Source organism: Amphiura filiformis, chromosome 16 (assembly GCF_039555335.1).
Source record: "Amphiura filiformis chromosome 16, Afil_fr2py, whole genome shotgun sequence".
Taxonomy (NCBI): Eukaryota; Metazoa; Echinodermata; class Ophiuroidea; order Amphilepidida; family Amphiuridae; genus Amphiura; species Amphiura filiformis.
In genome coordinates, this window is record NC_092643.1 from 56,386,626 (window position 1) to 56,408,696 (window position 22,071).

The window sequence follows — 22,071 nt, forward strand, 5'->3', positions numbered from 1 at the left end:
AGCTAATATTTGCAATTATTATTGACAGAGAATAACATAATCTTTGACATGATGAGCACTATTCAAAGAAGCGGTGACATTGGCGCATACAGGCATTATGTTCTCAGACCTCCCAAAACTCTTTCGGACTTTGATCTCGATGGTGCAGCCCTGCATACCTCTGTGCGCCAATAAGATTCCAAAATCTCGTTCGCACTTGCGATCTCGATGGCACAGCCCGTTATGAGAGACTTTTAAGTTTGCACATAAGGCGTGTTCATTGGCCCAACATTACCAGAACAGCATCACTGGATGTTGTTAGCCTCCTCTGGCCATGTTCCTAGCTCCTACGACTCATTGTTTCAGCCATTCGCCTACTTACAGCATAGCCAAGGATTTTACCCGCATACTTCAACCTCTGACTGGCAAGACTAGGCACCATGTTAAGGACTCGCGTGACTTTGATAGTTTTGTCTCGATTGTGACCTCAAAATCACTGAGATGAGTATATTTTGATGTAGAATCCTTATTCACATCCATTCCTGTGAAGGAAGCAATAGGTATCACCATGGATCGACTAAAAGACGACCAAACTTTAGCATGGTTAGTTGACAGGACATTACTCCACGTTTCTTGTTGGAGTTTTGTATGAACAATGCTTACTTCATGTTTGAAGAGGACCTATAACTTTAAACTGATGGTCTGACGATGGGAACTCCCATCTCCACACAAGTGGCTGACCTGTTTATGGAGTCTTTTTAACTCACCTCGAATTTGGAAACGCTATGTTGATGGCACATTCGGTGTTATTGAACGCGCGAACACTTCGCATCTTTTCTGACCCACCTACACAATCTTTGTAAGGAAGTTATCAAATTTCACTCATGAGGAGAAACCAATGAACAGCTTGCTTTCCTTGACATTCTCGTTGAGAGAATGCCTGACCTTTCGCTTGATACTAGTCTACAGGAAGAAAACTCACACTGAACTCACATCTTATCTTTGACTCGCGCCAACGTTCAGTGCTCGATCACTTTTCCAAAGAGCTGACAATGTTTCGTCCGACATCCGACAAACTTTGAAGCTTAACAAGTACCCTTCTAAGTTGGTTCATGACTTTACATCCCGACCTGCCAGGACTGACGAATCTTAAATCTAATGTTACTGTCACTTTGCCGTAGGTAGCTGAGACTTATGAAGCAATGCGAAAAGTCTTCGCGTTTATTTCAAATCAAAACAACTAATACTCTAATACAAGGATCTCCAGCCAGGAGCTATCTATTCTATATCTTGTGTATCTTGTGACCAAGTTTACATTGGCGAAACTGGCAGAACTTTGAAGAACTAGTCATTACCAGTAATATGACTCAGAAATGATGTGAAGATCCACTCGCCAGTTACCTGATTACTAGAAATTAAACCAAACACATGGCCAATGGATCTTCCATCTGAGACGGGGAAAGACTCAAACAGAAACATACGGAGAGCAAAATCTAACTTCACAAATAAACTTTAATTTCTCATCAACAAAGTGATCACAGCATAATATAGATGCGTGACTATTCTTAGCTCCTTCCTCGGCTGCGGCTGGCTGTCATCTACCTAGAATAATAAGCCAGGGTAATTGAGGAGAGGGAGCCGCGGAGCGATATATTTAAATTAGCTATGGAAAGCAAATAGCGTCATAACACCAGTGAACACCCCCACGATGCACTGATTCTGGCAAACATACAAAACATTGACCGGGACAATACCAAGATTGTGGTCATAAACACCAAGTGGTCTGAAAGGAAGTTCATGGTAGCTTGGCATATCCATTCTACTCCAGACAATTTCAATAAGGACAAAGGAGTGGACATTCTTCCTGAATGGAATAATAGATTATTCAAAAGGACCTCTGACTAAGCTAAATAACCTCCATTGTTCTCCACACTGGAAGTTCCTTTATTGATTCATTGACAGTTCCTGTCAATCATATTGACATCCCCCTCTTAAAACTGTATGTCAATCACATTGACATGTCCTATTGATAGTTCATTATGTTTATTTAGTTGTTCTGAAGATGGCACTCGCGAGAGTTCCGAAAGTTCAGCCGTCTGAAAAGGACTTCTCTATGGAAATATTAAATCTTTACCAAATCTCATTACCAACGTTGGTCCAACATTGTATTGCTGACTGGGTGAGGTCATATGTATATAGATATCCAGGATGTGTTTTGTCTTGAAAGATGAGAGAGTTAGTGTACATCCCACATAACTGTCCAAAACGACGGGTGGATAGCTAACAACCTGATCACACTCTACTTTGGGTATACACATGTAGGTGAGCCAGCAGGTCGATCATATTCAACCACGGACCCCAGAAAAGACGACGTACTTGTTTATGTTATTGTATACCTTGATGTCCTCAGTAATGTTGCCGCTCGTGTGAAAACGTGTGATGATCATAAATGAAGACTACTGTATCCCTTATTCATAGGTCTATATATTTCCAAACGCGTGTTCCGGAAATCACGTAACCAATGTCCTTTCATAACATTTTAAGAGCCATGGTTGCTTTGACATAATTGAATGACAGCACTGCGCACTATTATATATCTTCCCAATTCAATGGGCTCCTCAAAAGTTCACATACATTGAAAGCTATAGTCCCTGGCGCCCATAATCATGAAAGTACAAAGAGGCCATCTTTGAAAGCCTGTAACTGGAGCATGACTTGCGACCTGGTTCCTGTTTTGTTAGACTTTCCAACAGTCTCGGTTCGGTTTCGTCTCTGGATAATGGGGACGATACATAATTACGGCCTATCACAAACATGACAAAGTCCTGTAACCCCTCCCCCAGGTTTCTCCAAATACTCGATGCCACTGATTACACACACAGTCGAACCATGCAGCAATATAGAAACCTACTCTAATTTAGTGAACGCGAAACTCCAGTGACCGTTCCCATTCCATATATTGGGTAGATTTTTAATGTGATATAGTCTACATTACCAGTCGTTATCTAATTCCCCGAGGAGAGCCTACTGTCTTGTGGGGTATAGAATGTCAGAATTTATGTGTCATAACAGCTAATATCCAAAATGGGCATTTGATAAAAGACGGTGTTATTGCAGCTAACCATGTATGTCCTGTTATTGACAAAAACACTTTCAATGATCGAAAATTTGGTGGCGGTACTCCATCCACATCTGTGTAGCAGTATTCATTTGCTAGGTCCGATGTCCACAAAATGCGACCCGATTTCTTCATTATATTTCGATCTGGAAATCAACAAAGGAAATAATTATTAATATTAATTTATTTCCTAGAGAGAACACGAAAAGCAGCAAGCTGCAGGATATGAGTAAAGGTAGTGGTGCAGGTGGTGGTGTTAGTGGTGATAAAATTAAAATATCACATGAAAATATTAATTTCAAAGACATAAAGACCCTGAGTCTGGAAAACGTGCATTAAAAGTCGTAATAGTAGATAATATATTTTAGATTTTCGCTGCCACTGGTGAATCATCAGATTCAGATCACATCAACTAGGCCGTTTGTTGCCGATCCCGGCTCAAACATATCCGCATTTAGATCGTAACATCCATCCAATTATCTGTGTAGCTCCCCAAATTCCATTGGCTGAATGAAGGTTTTAGTAACTAAACAATTAATCACCGATTGTGAAATCTGGGGGCGGGGGGATGGACCGGAGATCCCAAAGAAAACCTGCAAGAGCGGAAATAGATCGGGATAAACCAATAGTGCACAATGTGCACTGCACATACAGTTCTTACAATTGCCCTACAATATGCTACAATTGCAAACTGTTGCGCGCTTCGCACGCATTAGCCCATCAAATAGCAGAAAACACCTTCGTTTGTGGCGAAAATGAAATCCCACACAGGACCAAAATATGCTCGTCCCCCCGACCCCCTTAAATTTTAATACTTCCGCCGCCTTACTTACAAGGTGACAAAATGCTGACAATATTTGAAATATTTTTTGAAATTCCGATGGCCAACAAAGTTAATAAGACTATTTTTTTATTTACCATATCTATATTACTACCTGTTGCTAAGTGAATGATTGCTTTTCCTGCAAATTCTGGTGACTCCCCTTGCTCAACCATTCGGACCAACCTCTACGTATAAAAGCAAAGAGAAATGTTATGCATGATTTAATATTTTGGTTCGTATAAACATCTTCTCTGGTATAAACAAACAAAGCAACAGAAAGACTGAAACAAAAACATCGTCATAATAAAGAAAGAAGAAGAAGAAAAAAAAAAAAAAGATGAAAGAAAGAAAGGGTGTAAAAACAAACCATGCTGGTTCCATTCTGAGACCCCAAAAAATATACCAAGTTGTGATTATTTCGCTTCAAAATTACGGTAAATTTACCAAATTCTGGAAAATATTCGAAATGTTGCTATAAACAATAAAGAGTCCAGCGCTGTACCAATTAACACCCGCTCCCACACAGGCGGCGGATAACTTTTCTGTTGGGTAGGTAAAGTTTAAAAGTACCCTCCTGGCTATCGGGTATCTATCGGGTGCGGCAATCAAACACAACTCGAGTGTTCAGTGGCTGAGTATGCTGGCAGCATTATCTATTGACAAGCTGAGCTGTTCATATCACTTCAGAACAAATGTCATAAAGACGTTTTCTCGGAATGTGTTCCGATTTTGATCAAAGTGGTCTTAAATTGTTCCGCTTGGAAAAACATTTAAACCAAAGAATAGTTTACGATATCTCGGATTTTCGTTACCTGCGTAACAGGGCAAAAAAGTCAAAGAATATTGAATCATGTTATATTTGACCTAGTCCTATATTGTGATGTTACCCAGGTAACAAAACACCTGGGATATCATGACAAACTATTCTTTGTTTAAAATCTTGTTCCTTGTAAATATTGTTTTACCCTTGTGGATAATTGGAGTTCAAAATTTGCCGTTTGACCTTTATGCCTATAACTCAAGAACTGTACATCGGAGATGGGTCAAACTAAGAGAATGCATTGATATGGGTTTTACCCAGAATAGATCACATTTGAAATATGAGTCCTGCATAAGCATGATAAGCGGCCATTTTTGTTTGATGCAAATTAGCATTTTCTCCATTTTCCGTTTTTCTCATTTTTTTGATGATGTTGTTGGGGATATTAGTGATTTTTGTCCACTTCAAACTTAAATGGACTTGTCTATGATGATAATGTTGTTCTGAGGTGATCGGAAAAGCTCAATCACTCAGGCAGTCATCAGACTCAGCCAGCACCTTGTGTCTGATCTACTTTTGAAAGTGAACCTGCCCGACAGAAAAGTTACCTGCCACTGGAGTGCGAGCGGGTGTTAAGTTACAACCCTATACTTTTTTTCTCATTCTTACCACGTCATTTATACCGGGTTTGTAGCTATGGACAATCTCTGATAGTAACTCTGTTTTCACTGCTCCAGGCCACAAAGAAACAAAGGCAACATTATATGGCCTTAATTCGACTGCACAGTCCGCGGCCATGCGATCAACCTGTTGAGGAAATGAGGAATTCGATACCCATATATTAGGGCGCCCAACATGTCCATCAACAGATAGAATCGCTATCCTGAATTAGAAGGGTTTATTTTTATTTACGTCAATCATATATTCAGCATATTCAGTATTTAGTAAATTTTCTTTTGTTGTTAGTATCAGTCGGGGGAGGGGGGATTGAGTCTGGATTGGGCAGGGATGTGGACTGGGATTTCGAAAACATATCCCATATTTCACGTAACAGAAAGTTTTGAATATTTCTGTTCAAAATTACTGAAAATTTGCCTACACGCCGGTATGATTCTCTGTACACAAGACCGATGGCTTCACATCCGCTCCGTAGGACGGAGTACTGTTATGGCTCATCTACCCAATACTACAATGCACTGCGGGGCGAGCGGAATGCGGAATTATATATGCAGATTTCACTCTGCAGAACTCACTGCAGCAGGATATTATTGATGCCTCTGTTAAACTGATGTTTCAAGTATCTATGTACCAAATCGCATTACTCACAGCAGATTTTCCGATTCCATAAGATGCATTGAATATATAACCAAGACCACCACCAGATGAGATATTCACAATAAGGCCTTGTCTGGCGGCAACCATCATTTCTGAAGCTAGCACGGATGCTACATAGTGACTTCTGTGGAGAAATTGAGCAGATATTACAAGTATTTAAAATCCACCAAAAACGTTGACAACGTTAAGTAAGCAGCAAGTTTAAAAATGTCCCATCTCGGCTCACTATTTGAAACATGCATGGTCCTATTTGTAAAAGGTGCAGATTTAACTTTATCATATAAATAAATAAATAAAATAAATTTCGGTGTTTTATATAGCGCCTTTTCCCAGATCTCAGAGGAATCAAAGCGCTGTAATTTCGCTGCCATGGTGAATCATCACATTCAGATCGCATCAACTAGGCTGGTTGCAGCTGAACTTGGCGCAAACCTATCCGCACTTAGATTATAACATCCACCAATTATCTATGCAGCTCCCCAAATACCATTGGGTGAATAAAGTTTTTGACAATCAAACAACTAATCACCGATTTTTGAAAACAGGAGGAAACCGCAAATCCCGGAGAAAACCTGCGAGAACGAGTATGGAATCCATGTATGAAACCATGTGCACATGAGTCCTTGGGCCGCGCCGGAGCTTGAACCCGGGACCTCAGTGGTGCAAGGCGAGGGAATAACCACCGCGCCAACTCGCCTTCCCATATTATTAACTTAAAACATTTTCTGAAGTTTTATGTACGTTTTACAAAGATGATGTAGTTTCAGCTCTATTTACAACATAACTCCAGAACCACATGACCTACAAAAGTATATCTATGATATTTGAATCCTTCTACACGCTCGCTATGAAATGACCGATGCACTTTTTGCCAAAGCACAATTGGCAGGATGCTGCGAACAACAAAATCGCAACAGTTGGAAATAGTTACTAACCTTAAACCCACGTTACATGTGTTGTCCCAAAACTCTGGTGGTAGCTCCCAGAATGGAACGTTTAAATTATCAAATATATCCTATTAATAGCGGAGATAATAAGAAAACGACATAATGAATCTATATTATCATGTGATCGAAATTCCAGATAGTAATTAGTGGGTTTTTAGCGGGTTCGCCGTCGGACAAGTTTAGAACTGTCAAGCTTTCGTCAGGAGTAGCTCTGACTTCTTCAGGAAAAGTACCTCAGATTGAACATGACCACCCCTTGTCTACTGATGACTCTGAAAAGAGTCGTTCACTGAAGATCTGCTTGTTCTCTGTTGACAAGGGGCAGTCTTCAGTGAACGACTCTTTTCAGAGTCATCAGTAGACAAGGGGCGGTCTACATGTCTCAATCTTAGGTACTTTGTCCTGAAGAAGTCAGAGCTACTCCTGACGAAAGCTTGACAGTTCTAAACTTGTCCGACGGCGAACCAGCTAAAAACCCACTAATTGTTATGAATTCCCGTCGTAAAAGCCTATCCCACAATTTTCAAGATAGTAATTATAACGTTTATAGCCTAAAGTTGAGTATTTCGTGATCATAGCATCCTCTTTTTATGACATATTTCAGTAGATATTCACGAAAAAGCTTATTCCCAACATTCAGTTGATTCCGATTTTGCGTTTGCGAATTATGCATGATTATGTGTATCACACACTATTCCATAGATCATGTAGATGATGTGTTGTAATTTCGTTCTGGTGTAACAGAATGTAATTCAAATTTCACGATGTTTTTGCTTAACGTATTTATCCGCAATATACGAGGGGGTATCAAAAAGTTTTAGAAATCGCCCAGAAGTGAAAGAGCTATATCAATGAAATTTTGTCAGTGCAATTACTGGTCCTTATGTACATTATGGTCCAAAAATGGTCTCATAGGTATGTTTACTTTTTTTACAGGTGGCACTAGATGCCAATAACCTGCTACCCCAGTTACTGCGCATAAACTGCAAGATTGAAAAAATTGAGGCAAGCAGCATTATTAAGATCCTGCTTTTGAAGGGTTGCAGTGCCTAGAAAATTGATGATGAAATGAAAGTTATCTTCGGTGGTGATTGTGATATGTCACTGTCGCTTTTTGGAAAAGGAATTTTTATTTCATCACAGATTTTCTGGGCACTGTAACCCTTAAAATGGAACTTAATCATGCTGCATGCCTCAATTTTCTCCATTTTGCTGGTTATGCGGTTACATAGACAGGTAGTGACATCTAGCTCCTGTAAAAAAAAGTAAACATACTTATGAGACCATTTTTGCACCATAGTGTACATAAGGACCAGTGATTGCACTGACAAAATTTCATTGATATAGCTCTTTCACTTCTGGGCGATTTCTAAAACTTTTTGATACCCCTCGTACATCATGGCCAGAGGTTTCCAGTGGGATAAAAATGATCACATCACAGATGATACACTGTAATATCGAAGTGTATTGTAATGAGGATGGTACAAAAGGAATGGTATAAAAGCCTTCTATAATGTTTTCTTGTGAGAAAAGTGGGGGTATGATGCTGTGGATCACGAAATACCCTTTTAATTTAAAATTATTCCAGGTGATCAGTCTTAAATTATTGTCTTTTATTAAAAAATAAACAAGAAGATTTGCATGCATTTTATTTAGTTTTATGTTATTAGTCATAGTTACCGTACAATTTCAGTAAATAATAAAAATCTAGAGCCATCATGACTAATTGTTCAAATTCTTCTTGGTAAATCGCACCACCAAATTATGTATTGGTATTGGCAAATTCTGCATGTGACCTTGAATATAAGTGGAAGAGTCGAAGAGGCACATATCCACAACAATATAGCATCCGACTCGTCAATCAACGTTCACTTACCCATGTCCCCTCATATGCATTATTAACTAAGACATCTAATCGACCATTTTGTTCTTCTTTGATTCTGTTAAACAATTGTTTCACATCTTCGTCATTGGCGTGGTCACATTTCACAGGAATACATCTACCACCTCTAAGTTCAACTTCTTCTGCAGTTTCCACCAAGGAGCCCTCTGAGTATTCGTTTGGAAGGAGAGTTCGAGCTGTTAACAAAGACAGTCGTTCGTACTTTCGTTTCTAGATCATAAAAATGAATTGCAACCCCCCCCCCCAAAGGAAGAAAGCAAAATCAAGGAATACCATAGACATACCATAGACCTTCGCAGTCAGGATCACCTTCCCGAGTTTTGTACAGGTTACCACGGGACAATCAGCAGTGAATTACTTGTCATGGGGAACTTCAAGGTAGCGCATTTGTTTTTTCACGAGAGCAACTACATCACTGCCAGGGCTCGAGCTCGTAACTCGCGCCTAATCGACTGAACTAACTTAACTAATACAATTCTACCAAAAGAATCCATTGTAAACAGTTCATTTCAATTTTCTTATGAATCTTACCCGTTATGTAGACGATAGCTCCTGCGTCTCCTAGTTGTAGTGCTATGCCTTTACCGATGCCACGACTTGTTCCTGTCACCAGGCATACTTTACCATATAATGTTCCAAATCTCGACTTCATTGCGCACTCTGCTACCATCTGATGCTTAATTATTTGCCAATGGTACCGAAAATTGCTACTGAAAGCACACACATCATGGCATTTAGAGCGACCATTTATGACGTAACATTCAATATTCATGTACTGTAATGATTATTTTAGGTCAAGTTCCCGGGGGTAAAGTACAAGATGAATATTTCCCATCTACGTGTAAACCTGTTATCTGTCTGTATTCCACCATTTTCTGTTAGTCATAGCTATCTCTGTTATCATAGTGGTTTATACCGATAATGTTTATTTACTGACACCATATGTTCCAATATCTGTGCTGACACATAGGGGACCGTTCACAAACACTTGTTAGGGGGGGGGGGGCTGATGCAAAAAAATTTCATCGCGAAAATTTTTCGGGGCCCCCTTTTTCAGACCTCAAAATTTCAGGGACCCCCCTTTTGACATGAAAATTATGGGTCAACCCCTCATTTTTTCAGCCCCCCCCCCCTTACGAGGGTCAACAATTTTAAGGGCCCCTTTTTGCATCAGTCCCCCTAACAAGTGTTTGTGAACAGTCCCCAGTACCGTACACGGTGTATATGTGAATGAACGAATCATCACAATGATCACCTTCTGGCTTGCGGCACTATAATCAATATTCAATTATGCAAAGGCAAATTATCGTCACAAATATATCATTATTTATGTTTGATTTGTTTGATTACGATCTTTGCTTTTGTTTTTATCATTATGTTATTTAACTTTCAAATTGTTCGTTGGGGGTACGAATATTTTGTTTTTGAAATGTTTATATGATAGTATGTTTTCTGATGTTTTCTGATCATTATTATTATTATTAATCAATGTAATGCAGCTGTTGTTTCAGTCTGCCTCAGTAAGCTTTTATTGAACGTAATTCAGTAATAGGAGATATCTTCTTTGCAAAAAAACAACAAACCAATGCTTTTTGGAATATGGCGGGCACAAAAGGAGATCGAGAGGGCATACTTTGATTTTGGTAATCTGTTGTCAGCTGAGAAGCATATAAAAGATTACCCAAACCAAAGTGTGTAAAATTCAACTAAGAAGCGGTCAATATATTATTTCCCAACTGGGGTTTACACCCCTCATATTAGGTCCGAGTCAATATTCATATTTTGGGTCTTTTTCATATCTTGAAATGCCAAGAACGTATGATCCCCGTGTGATGTCAATTTCATTTGTCAATGAAAAAAAAAGTAAAGAATTTAATGACAATATTTTCCTCACCAGGGAAAACACTCCTCATAAGATCCGGGTCAATATTCCTATTTTGGGTCCTTTTCAAATATATATCGAAATGCTAAGAAGGTATGACCCTACGGGTGGTGTCAAATGAAATAATATCCGGATTAATATCCATATTTTTGGTCCTTTTCATATCTCTAAATGTCCAGAAGGTATGAACCCCTGAATGGTGTATAAAAATAATTTCATCATCGGGGTGATATTCCTCATAAGACCAGGGTCAATATTCATATTTTTGGGCCTTTTCATAACTTGAAATGCCAAGAAGGTGTATCTCAATAACAATGAATTCACAGAAAATTTGCTGCTGTCTATCTAGACATCTGAGTGCAAACAGTGATATCATCAGCTCAATGCACGATCAGTAGTTCTTCTTGGCGACTTTAATGTCCACCACATGGAATGGCAGCCGTACAACAGATACTGCTGGACACCGCACACTTGAGATGTGTAATGCTCTTGGTCTGAGACATTTTGTCAAAGAACCTACCCGGAAAGACCATATTCTTGACTTGGTTATCACTGATCTAGATGCCACCTGCACAGTACATGCAACTTAGGTACCTCAGACCATGGTCCATTTTATTTTATTTTAAACTAAAATAGCCCGCTGTATAGACATAAACCCTACAAGCGCAAAGTGTGGCAGAGTATTGGGGAATGAGAAGTTTCCTTGCATCTGCAGACTGCAGTTCAGTTTGGAATATCCTATCAGATGGAGCTGAGTAATCCGAGACATATCTGACAAACTCGCACCATCCTTCAAGGGCAGAGTGCACAAGCATCTTCACGGTTATTTGACGACATGTAAACTGTAGTCATTTTTATGAAAAGGTCAACAATGATGGCGCTATTTATCGTAAATCTTGGTTGCATCTTTACAAGGGTAGACACTTGTATAATGATATTAGAACATCAAAAAACGATTAACAAAATGGTAAGGAAATTAAAATAAATATCATGAAATGTAGGAAACTTATATAATTGGCCAATTTGAATCTAAAATATATGTAAATAGCGCCCTCAATTTACACACAAAATAATGTACAGTTTATGGAATAAAAATTGGCACAAAAAAGCAGAAAAAGATGAATAATTTGATATTTGTTAGAAAAAATAATAAATGATTATTTCAAGTGTCTGATACTGTACCCCTTCAATTTTGTTGTCCCTAAGCTTCTGTGAACCTAGCACTACTTTCGGACTCTGTTGCTTTTATATACTATCCAGAGAGATGCTAAAGCGCTTCGGTTGAACGCCTCGCGCTACGCGCTCGTTAAGACCGTGAGGACCACAGACTGCGGCTACTGTGAACCACTAAATGGAACATGTGGTTGTCTTTTATGGGGGAACACCACTGTATCAATGCGCCATTTGTGTAACCCTATGAGTTCCGGTAAAATACAGAAACTTTTTGAGGTATTTTGGGCTTGTCTTTAGACTTATTATTTAGAAAGAGTGGCGAATTATAGCTTAAATAAAAGTGTAAAGCCTATACATAAATTTGAGTCGCCAAAAAGTCGCATTTTTATAATTATTGAGAAAATATGTCCGCGAATTAAAAAATGGCAGATTCGGGTTTGCAGTCTTGAGAGCATGTAAAAAGCAGTGAGGGCGCTGTTCGCGGCCTCCTAGCGGGAAAACGAGATGGAAGGACCCCCATACATCGAAACATATGTTAAACTTTCATCGATTTGCAATCGACTGGTCATCATAAAATTTTTTTAAACGAGCCCAAAAGGCCTCAAAATGAGCAAAAGAAACCCGGTGTTACAATGGGAAGATTATTTAGTGGTGTGCGCCCTTATAGTGCTAAGGTGCCTATATAAGTTCTTGGACATGTGTCACTCTTCATGGGCTATTGTTCACTCTAGCATTTTATTTATAAAAAATGTATAGTATTACATAAATGAATATAATGGATTACCATAACAATCATTGATAAAATATTTCCCAATTCAATGGGCTCCTCAAATGTTCACATACATGTACATTTGAAAGTTAGTTCCGGGCGCTCATAACCATAAAAGTACAAATTTGAAAACTTTTATGCATGGGATGCCTGTAACTGGAGCATGTCTGACGACTTCGTCCCTCTTTTATGGGAGTAGAGTGAGAATGTCAGAACTTATGTGTCATAACAGCCAATATCCAAAATGGGCATTTGATAAAAGATGGCGTTATTGCAGCTAACCACGTATGTCCTGTTAATGACAAACACACTTTCAATGAGCGAAAATTCGGTGGCGACACTCCATCCACATCTGTGTAGCCGTACTCATTTGCAAGGTCGGCTGTCCATACAATGCGACCCGATTTCTTCATTATATTTCGATCTGGAAATTAGCAAATGAAATAATTATTAATATTTATTTTATTCCTTATAAAACATGTAAAAGAAGAAAGAAATACGAAGAAGCAGCAAGCAGAAGGATAGTAGGAGTAAAGGTAGTGGTGCATGGGGGGGTGTCAGTGTTCAAATTAAAATACCATATGAAAATAATTCTGGAGGTACGTTGCAGTCTGTCGAAATCCTTAGAAGGGAGGCCTGCAAGAATGCTATTGCAGTTATGCATGCGTGAGGTGATAAACACTTCGAACAATATCTTTACTGCCGATATCAAGGTATTTGTATTTGCGCAGTTTACCGGTTTTGTAGATTACACTGCACAATTGACCGACGTTATTTATAATGGCTAGTCATCATTAGGTGTTCGTCCAACTTAGACGAACCTCCTTTAATGGAGAAATACTATCATTTCACATGGAAAGTGTGATATCAGGAACATTTCTGGCAAAACGGAACTTGACATTAAGCACTTCAGTCTTGGTGTCGTTCAGGAGAAGTTTGATTTCACTCAACCATTCACTAATCATCTAATGTCGTCACAGATGCAGTCCTCCGGTGGCCAAAAATGTTAATAGGACAGTCACAGAAGATTAAAATAATAATAATAACGGAATGCAATCGTCTATAAACATGATAAATTTATTCAATATCTATTTTATTTCATTTAATATATATCTATAAGTACCTGTTGCTAAGTGAATGATTGCTTTTCCTGCAAATTCTGGTGACTCCTTGCTCAACCATTCGGTCCAACCCCTACGTATAAAGGAGATAAACAAACCATAGCTAAAGAAAGAAAGAAGAAAACAAACATACAGAAGACGGAACAAAAATGAAAGAAAGAAATGGTGTAAAAACAGACCACGATGATGGTTTCATGCTGAGACCAAAAAATATACCAAGTTACGGTCCAAAGTCTGGAAAATATTCGCAAATTTTGCTATAAACATTGAAGAATCCAGGGCTGTAGATAAACACCCGCCAGCACGCAAGTCCCAGCAAACACAAAACGTTTTCGACATCATTCGCAAAAGGTTATAAAAGGTTGTCAGAAAACGTTTAAATGTCGGGTTATATAAAGGGTATATTAAGAGTATAAAACGTTTTCACAACCTTAAAAAGCATTTTGTTTTACAGAAAACAAAAATGTTTTACAGAAAACGTTTGAATGTCGGGTTATAGAAAGGGTATAAAAACGTTTTAATAACATTCCAAAAACATTCTTGAAAACTTGATACAAAACATTCTGAACAGAATGTTATTTTGGGGTTGAAAAAATATTTTGCGAAAAATGTTTGCCCAAAATATTTTCAATAACGTTTTAAAAACGTTTTCATGACCTTTGTATAACCCGACATTTAAATGTTATTAAAAAAAAAAAAAAAAAACATTTTAAGAACATTTCTGTGTTTGCTGGTTCAAACATTTTAACATAATGTTATTTAAGTATTGACACAATATTTGGCAAAAATGTTTGTAAAAATAGTTTACAATAACATTTTTGAAAACATTTAAAAATATTGTTGTAGTGTGTTTTCATACAAAACGTTTTAAAACGTTATCATGACCTTTATATAACCCGACATTTTAATGTTATTAAAACGTTTTTACCTAAACCAAAAGCCAAAAAATAACTTATTTAAAACGTTTTTGTGTTTGCTGGGGTGGCGGGTAAATTGTTCTGTTGGGCAAGTAGAAGTTCTATAGTACCCTCCCGGCTGTTGGGTAACTATCTTAGATACTTAAAAGTATGACAATCAAACACAACTGCTAGCTGCATATAACGATGGACAAGCTGATCTGTTTACATTACTTCAGAACAAATGTGACAATATATTCTCTCGGAACTACTATATAGCACACAGAGTCTGAATGCCGAATTGTATTAAAATCACCCAAAGCATAAATTTAAATGGTGAAACTTTATAGGTTTTCTTAGTTGCGCTTATTTAATGCCGCAACTAGTAAATTTGGTAGTTTTTGCTAACGTAAAATGTAAATCTTTTCATGATCATTAATAATAATGATAAAGTCTCAACATATGCAAGTTCCAAAAATCCATGCAATATACTGCGCCCCTTAAACCGCCCAATTTGGGTGTTTTTTGATGGATTTTTGTGAAAATATTATACTGACGGGTTGCAAAAATAACAAAAGATAGGTAGCCGTTAGAGAACTCAGCATCCTCAAAGTCACACATCCTCCGTACACAATTTTTGACCCCGGACGAGTCTTTCTCTGCGTAATTTCAATATACAGGTATATTTGGCATTCAGACTCCCTTTGCTCTCGTATATCCGAAAAAAACCCATTTAATGTCTTGTTCTGAAGTGATCGGAACAGCTCAGCTTGTCAATGCATCCAACCACAGTCCATGATCTAACAGACTCACCTTGCATCCAAATTGTGTTTGATTGCCACAATCTAAGATTATTACCGGCCAGCCGGGCGAGTGCATTTGAAATTGAACCTGCCCGACAAAAAAGGTACCCGCCACTGGCGTGCGGGCGGGTTCTAAGCTACAGCCCTGTCCAATTTCTCCTCATTCTTACCACGTCATTTATACCGGGTTTGTTGCTATGGACAACCTCGGTTAGTAACTCTGTTTTCACTGCTCCAGGCCACAAAGAAACAAAGGCAACATTGTATGGCCGTAATTCGACTGCACAGTCCGCGGCCATGCGATCAACCTGTTGGGAAATAAATATATAAGGAAATGAGGAACTCGATACGCATGTATATAGGACGTTCAACATTTTTGTCTATCAAAAGGTGGAATCGCTGTCCTGTAAGGGGAATTCGAAGTTTTTTTTCTGTGTCAATTGTAAGTAATTCTCAGTATTTTTCTGAAAATCGCGACCAAAAACGCCTGAAAATGCACCAAAATGTGCTACACACCCCCGTACCCACCTTTCCACTTAGAAACTCCCGTCTCAGAATTCCGCGCAGGTATATCTGGATCATATTTTCATGTTCATAGGAAAAGCGCGAAGCTTGATTTTGAAATTTACTCAATTGAGTTTTACTGAACATTACACCCGGACCCCGGGCCCGGACGCAAATTATTTTTCCGTAGTGAACGTTAGAATAGGGAGCCCGTTAGGGTTAGGGTTAGGGTCTAAGGGTTAGGTTTGGGGTTAGGGTCCTCATATTCAAATGTTAACTACGGACAAAATATTGCAGCCCGAACCACCAAATAGACACAGTAATAAAGTATTTCCAATTAATTTATCTTCATATCTATTTCGTTTGCACGTGTTTAATGCAAAATACTAATAAAGGTGACACTCAGATACAATCACGATCATTATGTTGATTAAACCCGTGGGAAAGTCATTAATTGTATGGATGAAGTCTAGACAATAATTTATAATGATCAAGAGTTTGGTAATAAAATATAAAAAGAAAAAACCAGAAAAAATGGTGTTTTTATTAGTACTCTTTACATTACATCATGAGGACAGAACCAGTGACTAATATTACACGACGGATTGGGATAGTCATAGGTTAACACCCTTCTCGTTTTGAAACTGACCGTGATATAGCCTACATGTAAGGCCTGCAGGTATGATTCTCTATACACAAGGACTGATGGCTTAACGTCCCCTCCTAAGAACGGAGTATTATGGTTTTATCCATACTACAATGTACCATGGCGTGATCGGAAGTCTGAATTTAATTTAATTTAAGGGATCTAGAATGAGCGTTTTGAGCGTTTCGACAGTTTTTTTTGTGGGACATGAGAGCATATCAGACATATCGAATTGCATTCTGAATACGAAGAATGTCTTTCTGATATCAAATAATTTTCATTTTTTGCATTGTTCACGATGATTAAACTTTTGATATCAAATTTGGTATCAACCTTCGAAGGAAAGTGTATAGAAAATTATTATATAGATTATTTTGCCATAAACTTACCAGACTCTAATTAAATGGGGATGGAACTAGTGGAGACTTTTTAATTTGGTTGCGTTTATATTACTCACAGCAGATTTCCCTATCCCATAAGATGCATTGAATATATAACCAATACCACCACCGGATGAAATATTAACAATAAGGCCTTGTCTGGCGGCAACCATCATTTCTGAAGCTAGTACGGATGCTACATAGTGACTTCTGTGGAGAAATTGAGCAGATATTGCAAGCATTTAAATCAAGATTTCCGATGCACCAAATCTGTGTTCGCGTTTAACCAACATATCTTAAGAACCAAAAATCACATATTCATCAAATAACTTTTATTCTGTAGCCACGATTTTAAGGGTATAAGCAAGGGTACCGTAATGTCAATATCCGTAAGATAACAGAGGTACGTAAGATAACACACAGTGTAATTTACCCATTACCAACTTCAAAGTAATGCGCCATATTGCCTTAGCTCCAAAGCTGTAGCACCCATATTTATCCAACAGTCAAATATGTTGTAAAATCACTCATGAACTATCATGTTCATTTATTTTTCAGATTCAAATTATTGTTAAATTATTCAAATGCTTATATTTACCCCATAACGTATTTGAGATTAAACAATGACTTTGTTGTATATTTTACACCCTGCTACGATTGGTACACTCAGTCAGCAGTAGAGTTTATGCATGCAGCGCGTCCATAGCTGAACCCCGTTCCCACACACACACACACAGCGGCCATGCGAAAGATGGATTTTTAATGTCACAAAGAACAAAAGATCCACCAAATTTGCAACGGATCCGCTTCACAAGCTTCAACGCATTCAACGCTACGATAATACACAATGTTAATTTGTTCATACACACAAAATTAAATATTTGCAATTAAAAACTCGTGTTTTTGAACGATTCTGAATTTTATCAATGAAAATGCAGCGATGACGTCATTGGGTTAACGATTTTCCAACTGCTGATTGGTTGATTGCGTCACTGTCTGTGATCTGTGTATAAACGGTACGGTCCGTACGGAATGATTTTTCGTATGGGTAAAATACACTGTGTAACAGAGATGTGATGATGGAGGCATATAGAACTTTTTGAATGACCCTCGTACAATGAGTACGAATGTCATTATTATACGAGGGAGAAGTGTATTAGCACACTGTGGCATACTAACTGTAAATTGCCACACCTGTTCCCCAATTCAATGATAATGAAAGGAATCTTGACATTGGGCTCTCCAATCTCCCCAACATTAATTTACTTCAGGGGATATGGAAGAGGGACATGATTTTCCTGCGCTACGTGGGCAGCTGTTGTTGTCGATTTGTGTTTTTTTGTGGTGGGAAGAGCTACATTTTCTTGATAGAGACTCAAATGAAAGGGCCAAATTACTTAATATAGATTCTAATGCCTTTAAAAAGAGATTCAAGGAGCCAATACAAATCACAAATCATGAAGGCAAGAACTCACTCAACCGTGACGGGGGTGCATACTTTCTAGATCATGTATGTGACCCACTGTTAAAATCAACATCACTTCGGCGAGGATGCGTCTTTAGCAACCAAGTCATTCGTGGAAAGACAAGATGCCGAAAGCTTAGTTCCGTGAGTAATACATTTTGGATTTGGCCAACAAAATTATCCAGTTTCTGATCTCAACAATCCTACTAAATGAATCTCTTTGCTCATTTTGATACAGTTTGTATATATTATTAATTTGCTTACCTTAAACCAACGTTACATGTCTTGTCCCAAAACTCTGGTGGAAGCTTCCAGAATGGAACGTTTAAATTATTAAATATATCCTATTAATAGCGGAGGTATAAGAAAATGACAGAAGGAAGCTAATTATCATGCGATCTAAATTAAAGACAGGAATTATTCTGTTTATCAGCTTAATTAGAATTCCAGATCTTAATTGTGATTAGTCTTAAATAATTGTCTTATTAAAAACAAGACCATTTGCATTTCCATTATCGGGCTACATACTTTGACTATTTCTGTTAAAATTCTTGTTTGTGAAGCACAGTACATTTGCAAAATACACATTGTATTTCGCATTGTTAAAGGCTCATTCAGTGATTTGATAATCCGGACGATCATAAAATCATCAAAATTAAGATTTTAGTACCTTTGTCACTGTCATAGATGTGCTAACATAGCCTGCCGATGGTTCAGCCGAAACCCGTGTTATATTTTAAGACAAAACAAGGTATTTTGCATGAATCTGTAATTTATACACTGACAGTGCATTTCAATGGGGCCTTCGCATTGTCAATACTGCTGTTTCCCTCATTTTTTGCCAAATATTTTCATTTCAAAAATACCTAATGACAATCTTAATGATTTAGCTTTCACTTTTAGAAAATTTAGAAACAATTTTTGGCGCTTTCGCTAGGTTCACTGAAAGGGCCTTTAAACATAAGCAATGCTTTTTAAAATATCGCAGTTTTCATATCTATCCCTCAAGAAGATGATCTATCATGACGCATTCCCTGATGCAGCTTCATGTCACACAGTTGTTTGATGGGATCATTTATTAGTTTTTCAAACAAAACATCATGTAGAACCAAATTTTAGGCCTGAACAGCTAAATGTGATATCATGCTAATGTATACCGAATTACAGATGCTTTCGAGTCATTCTCAACTTCAATTTTCCCTCTTTTACAAAATTATTCACTTTTATAGCATTTTTATAGCTTTTTCGGATATCAAATGTATCTATTAATGACAAAATTGGTGGCGCTATTTAGTTACTGGAAATTACTCTTTCAAGCTTTTAATACAAACAACTCTTTTATTGTTTGATAAAATATGTTTATAAAATTTCCTTGTTGCTTGTTTCACCTATTCCAGCTGTTTTAATGGCAGTATTAATCACCTACCCCTTGCAAATAAAGAAATATGATTTAGAATAAATAGCGCCATCTATAGTTGGCATTTAGTTAATAATGAAGCCAATTATATATACATCAAACAACCGTTACAAGGCATTCAGCCTCACAGATACATTCGGATTGGCAAATTATGCATGTGGCCTTGGAATACAAGTGGAAGAGCCACGTACATTAAAAATATATCCACAACAATATAGCATCACAACTCGTTAAGCAACGTTCACTCACCGATATTCCCGCATATGCGTTATTAACTAATACATCTAATCGGCCATTTTGTTCTTGTTTGATTCTGTTAAACAATTGTTTCACATCTTCGTCATTGGCGTGGTCACATTTCACAGGAATACATCTACCACCTCTAAGTTCAACTTCTTCTGCAGTTTCCACCAAGGAACCCTCTGAGGTTTCGTTTGGAAGTAGAGTCCGAGCTGTTAACAAAGAGAGTAGTTTGAACTTTCGTAATAAATCGGACTCGCTTCTAGAAAAAAAAAAAAAAAAAAAAAGGAAAGAAAGAAAGCAAAAACGAAAGAAAGAAAGAAAGAAAGAAAGAAAAAGAAAAGAAAAAGAAAGAAAGAAAAAAGAAAGAAAGACAGCAAGAAACGAAAGAAAGAAAGAAAGAATGAAAGAAAGAAAGGAAGAAAGAAAGATGAATGAAAGAAAGAAAGAAAGAAGGAAAATAGAAGAAAAGCAGTGATTTATAGTGCGCTTTACGCACTGGCATAAACCCACAAGCCTCAGCACACTTTACAGATTGGCACTATATACTGTGCCCCCAAAATCCTTCCATAAACCTTTAACAACAACGGGCAATTGCAGCTCAGCGAACGCCATTGACATACCACAATAAAGCTTCGCAGCCAGAATCAGCTCCCACAATTCAGTGGGTTCATTGTTCTTTGAAACTTCAAGGTAACTCTGTGTTTTATTCACGAGCGCAACCTCATCATTGCCAGGGCTCGAGCTCGTAACTTCTCGTACCATTATAGAGCACATAATCGACGGGACTAACTTGACTGACAACAGAACTCTACCAAAAGATTCCACTGTAACTTAACAGTTGATTTCAGTGTTCTTATGAATCCTACCAGTTATGTAGACGATAGCGCCTGCTTCTCCTAGTTGTAGTGCTATGCCTTTACCGATGCCACGACTTGCTCCTGTCACAAGGCATACTTTACCATGTAGTGATCCAAATCTCGACTTCATTGCGCACTTTTCGACTTTCTGGTGCTTAAATATCTACCAATGGCACCGAGAGGTACCGAAAGCACACTTATGGCATTTAGATTGACTCTTTTCAGCGTAACATTAAATAGTCATCTAATGTAATAAATATTTTAGGTGAAGTTCCCATCTACAGGTAACCTGTTATCTGTCTATAATTGCACCGTTTGTTTTGTGCTACTTCAAGTTCTATACCTATCTCTGTTATCACTTTGGTTTACATTATATCCAGTTATATAATATTACCGATAATGTTTATTTACTAACACATAGTATAGTAAACGGTGTACATAATCAAAATAGTAGCTATAATATGTGGTGAGGTATGTGAGTACAAAACCTGAAAACTATGTTATATTATTTTCTTCTAATTCTAATTTTTCTATATAATTTTATATCAGCAATAATACGGTATGTCTTATATTGTGAATAATCAATTTTACCATTATCCTGCGTAATTTTAATTCTTACATTCTCCATCTATATCCAAACTCCCGTGTTGTTCCAATGCACATTTTGCTTAACCGGGCCGCCATGCCTTAGTCGCATTTGGAAGAGGGGTGTCACGAAACCGTAATAGTACAAATTTAGAACTTTCTGTCATTCAAGTATGGTTTATTCTCTACATGTAAATCTTTAATCATTAGCATAGTCCTTATAATAACGGGGGACCGCCTTGATGAGTAAATGACAGCAAACCATTGAAAAATACCCCAAACCTCGGTTAGTGTAGCTCCGCCCGTACATGTCAATAGCGTCATTATCGATTGGATTAGTCGACCGTAGCGGACAATTTGATCGATCATTGGATTAATATTATCACGTGGTAAAAAATTTGCATTGGACAATCGATTACTATAATGGTTTAGTACTGCATATCTCGGTTTAATCTTCACTAAGCG

General features: G+C 37.8%; 2 protein-coding genes across 2 annotated transcripts; both read right to left on the reverse strand.

Moving 5' to 3' along the window:
• Positions 1 to 1,504: 1,504 nt before the first annotated feature.
• Positions 1,505 to 9,701, reverse strand: LOC140136239 (dehydrogenase/reductase SDR family member 1-like). The gene is made up of 7 exons (XM_072157963.1): positions 9,397 to 9,701; positions 8,839 to 9,041; positions 6,951 to 7,030; positions 6,007 to 6,139; positions 5,350 to 5,487; positions 4,033 to 4,105; positions 1,505 to 3,243 (listed from the first exon to the last, which is right to left on the reverse strand). Exons 1-7 carry the CDS (start codon positions 9,635 to 9,637, stop codon positions 3,029 to 3,031), a joined length of 1,083 nt encoding a protein of 360 aa, XP_072014064.1. The 5' UTR covers positions 9,638 to 9,701; the 3' UTR covers positions 1,505 to 3,028.
• Positions 9,702 to 12,898: 3,197 nt separating this feature from the next.
• On the reverse strand, positions 12,899 to 21,151 carry LOC140172752 (dehydrogenase/reductase SDR family member 1-like). The gene is made up of 7 exons (XM_072195883.1): positions 21,031 to 21,151; positions 20,171 to 20,373; positions 18,769 to 18,848; positions 17,117 to 17,249; positions 15,651 to 15,817; positions 13,813 to 13,913; positions 12,899 to 13,113 (listed from the first exon to the last, which is right to left on the reverse strand). Exons 1-7 carry the CDS (start codon positions 21,149 to 21,151, stop codon positions 12,899 to 12,901), a joined length of 1,020 nt encoding a protein of 339 aa, XP_072051984.1.
• Between the last annotated feature and the right edge of the window lie 920 nt (positions 21,152 to 22,071).

What these genes read in the sequence shown, in the direction of transcription:
- LOC140136239 (XM_072157963.1), bottom strand. Translation starts at nt 9,637, where the DNA reads ATGAATATTGAATGTTACGTCATAAATGGTCGCTCTAAATGCCATGAT. An exon ending in AGCTATCGTCTACATAACGG is followed by an intron (nt 9,042 to 9,396) that starts GTAAGATTCATA and finishes CTTTGTTAACAG; the next exon opens with CTCGAACTCTCCTTCCAAAC. An exon ending in AACCCGGTATAAATGACGTG is followed by an intron (nt 4,106 to 5,349) that starts GTAAGAATGAGA and finishes TTTTATACGTAG; the next exon opens with AGGTTGGTCCGAATGGTTGA.
- LOC140172752 (XM_072195883.1), bottom strand. Translation starts at nt 21,151, where the DNA reads ATGAAGTCGAGATTTGGATCACTACATGGTAAAGTATGCCTTGTGACA. An exon ending in CGCTATCGTCTACATAACTG is followed by an intron (nt 20,374 to 21,030) that starts GTAGGATTCATA and finishes CTTTGTTAACAG; the next exon opens with CTCGGACTCTACTTCCAAAC. An exon ending in ATGGGATAGGGAAATCTGCT is followed by an intron (nt 15,818 to 17,116) that starts GTGAGTAATATA and finishes ATTTCCCAACAG; the next exon opens with GTTGATCGCATGGCCGCGGA.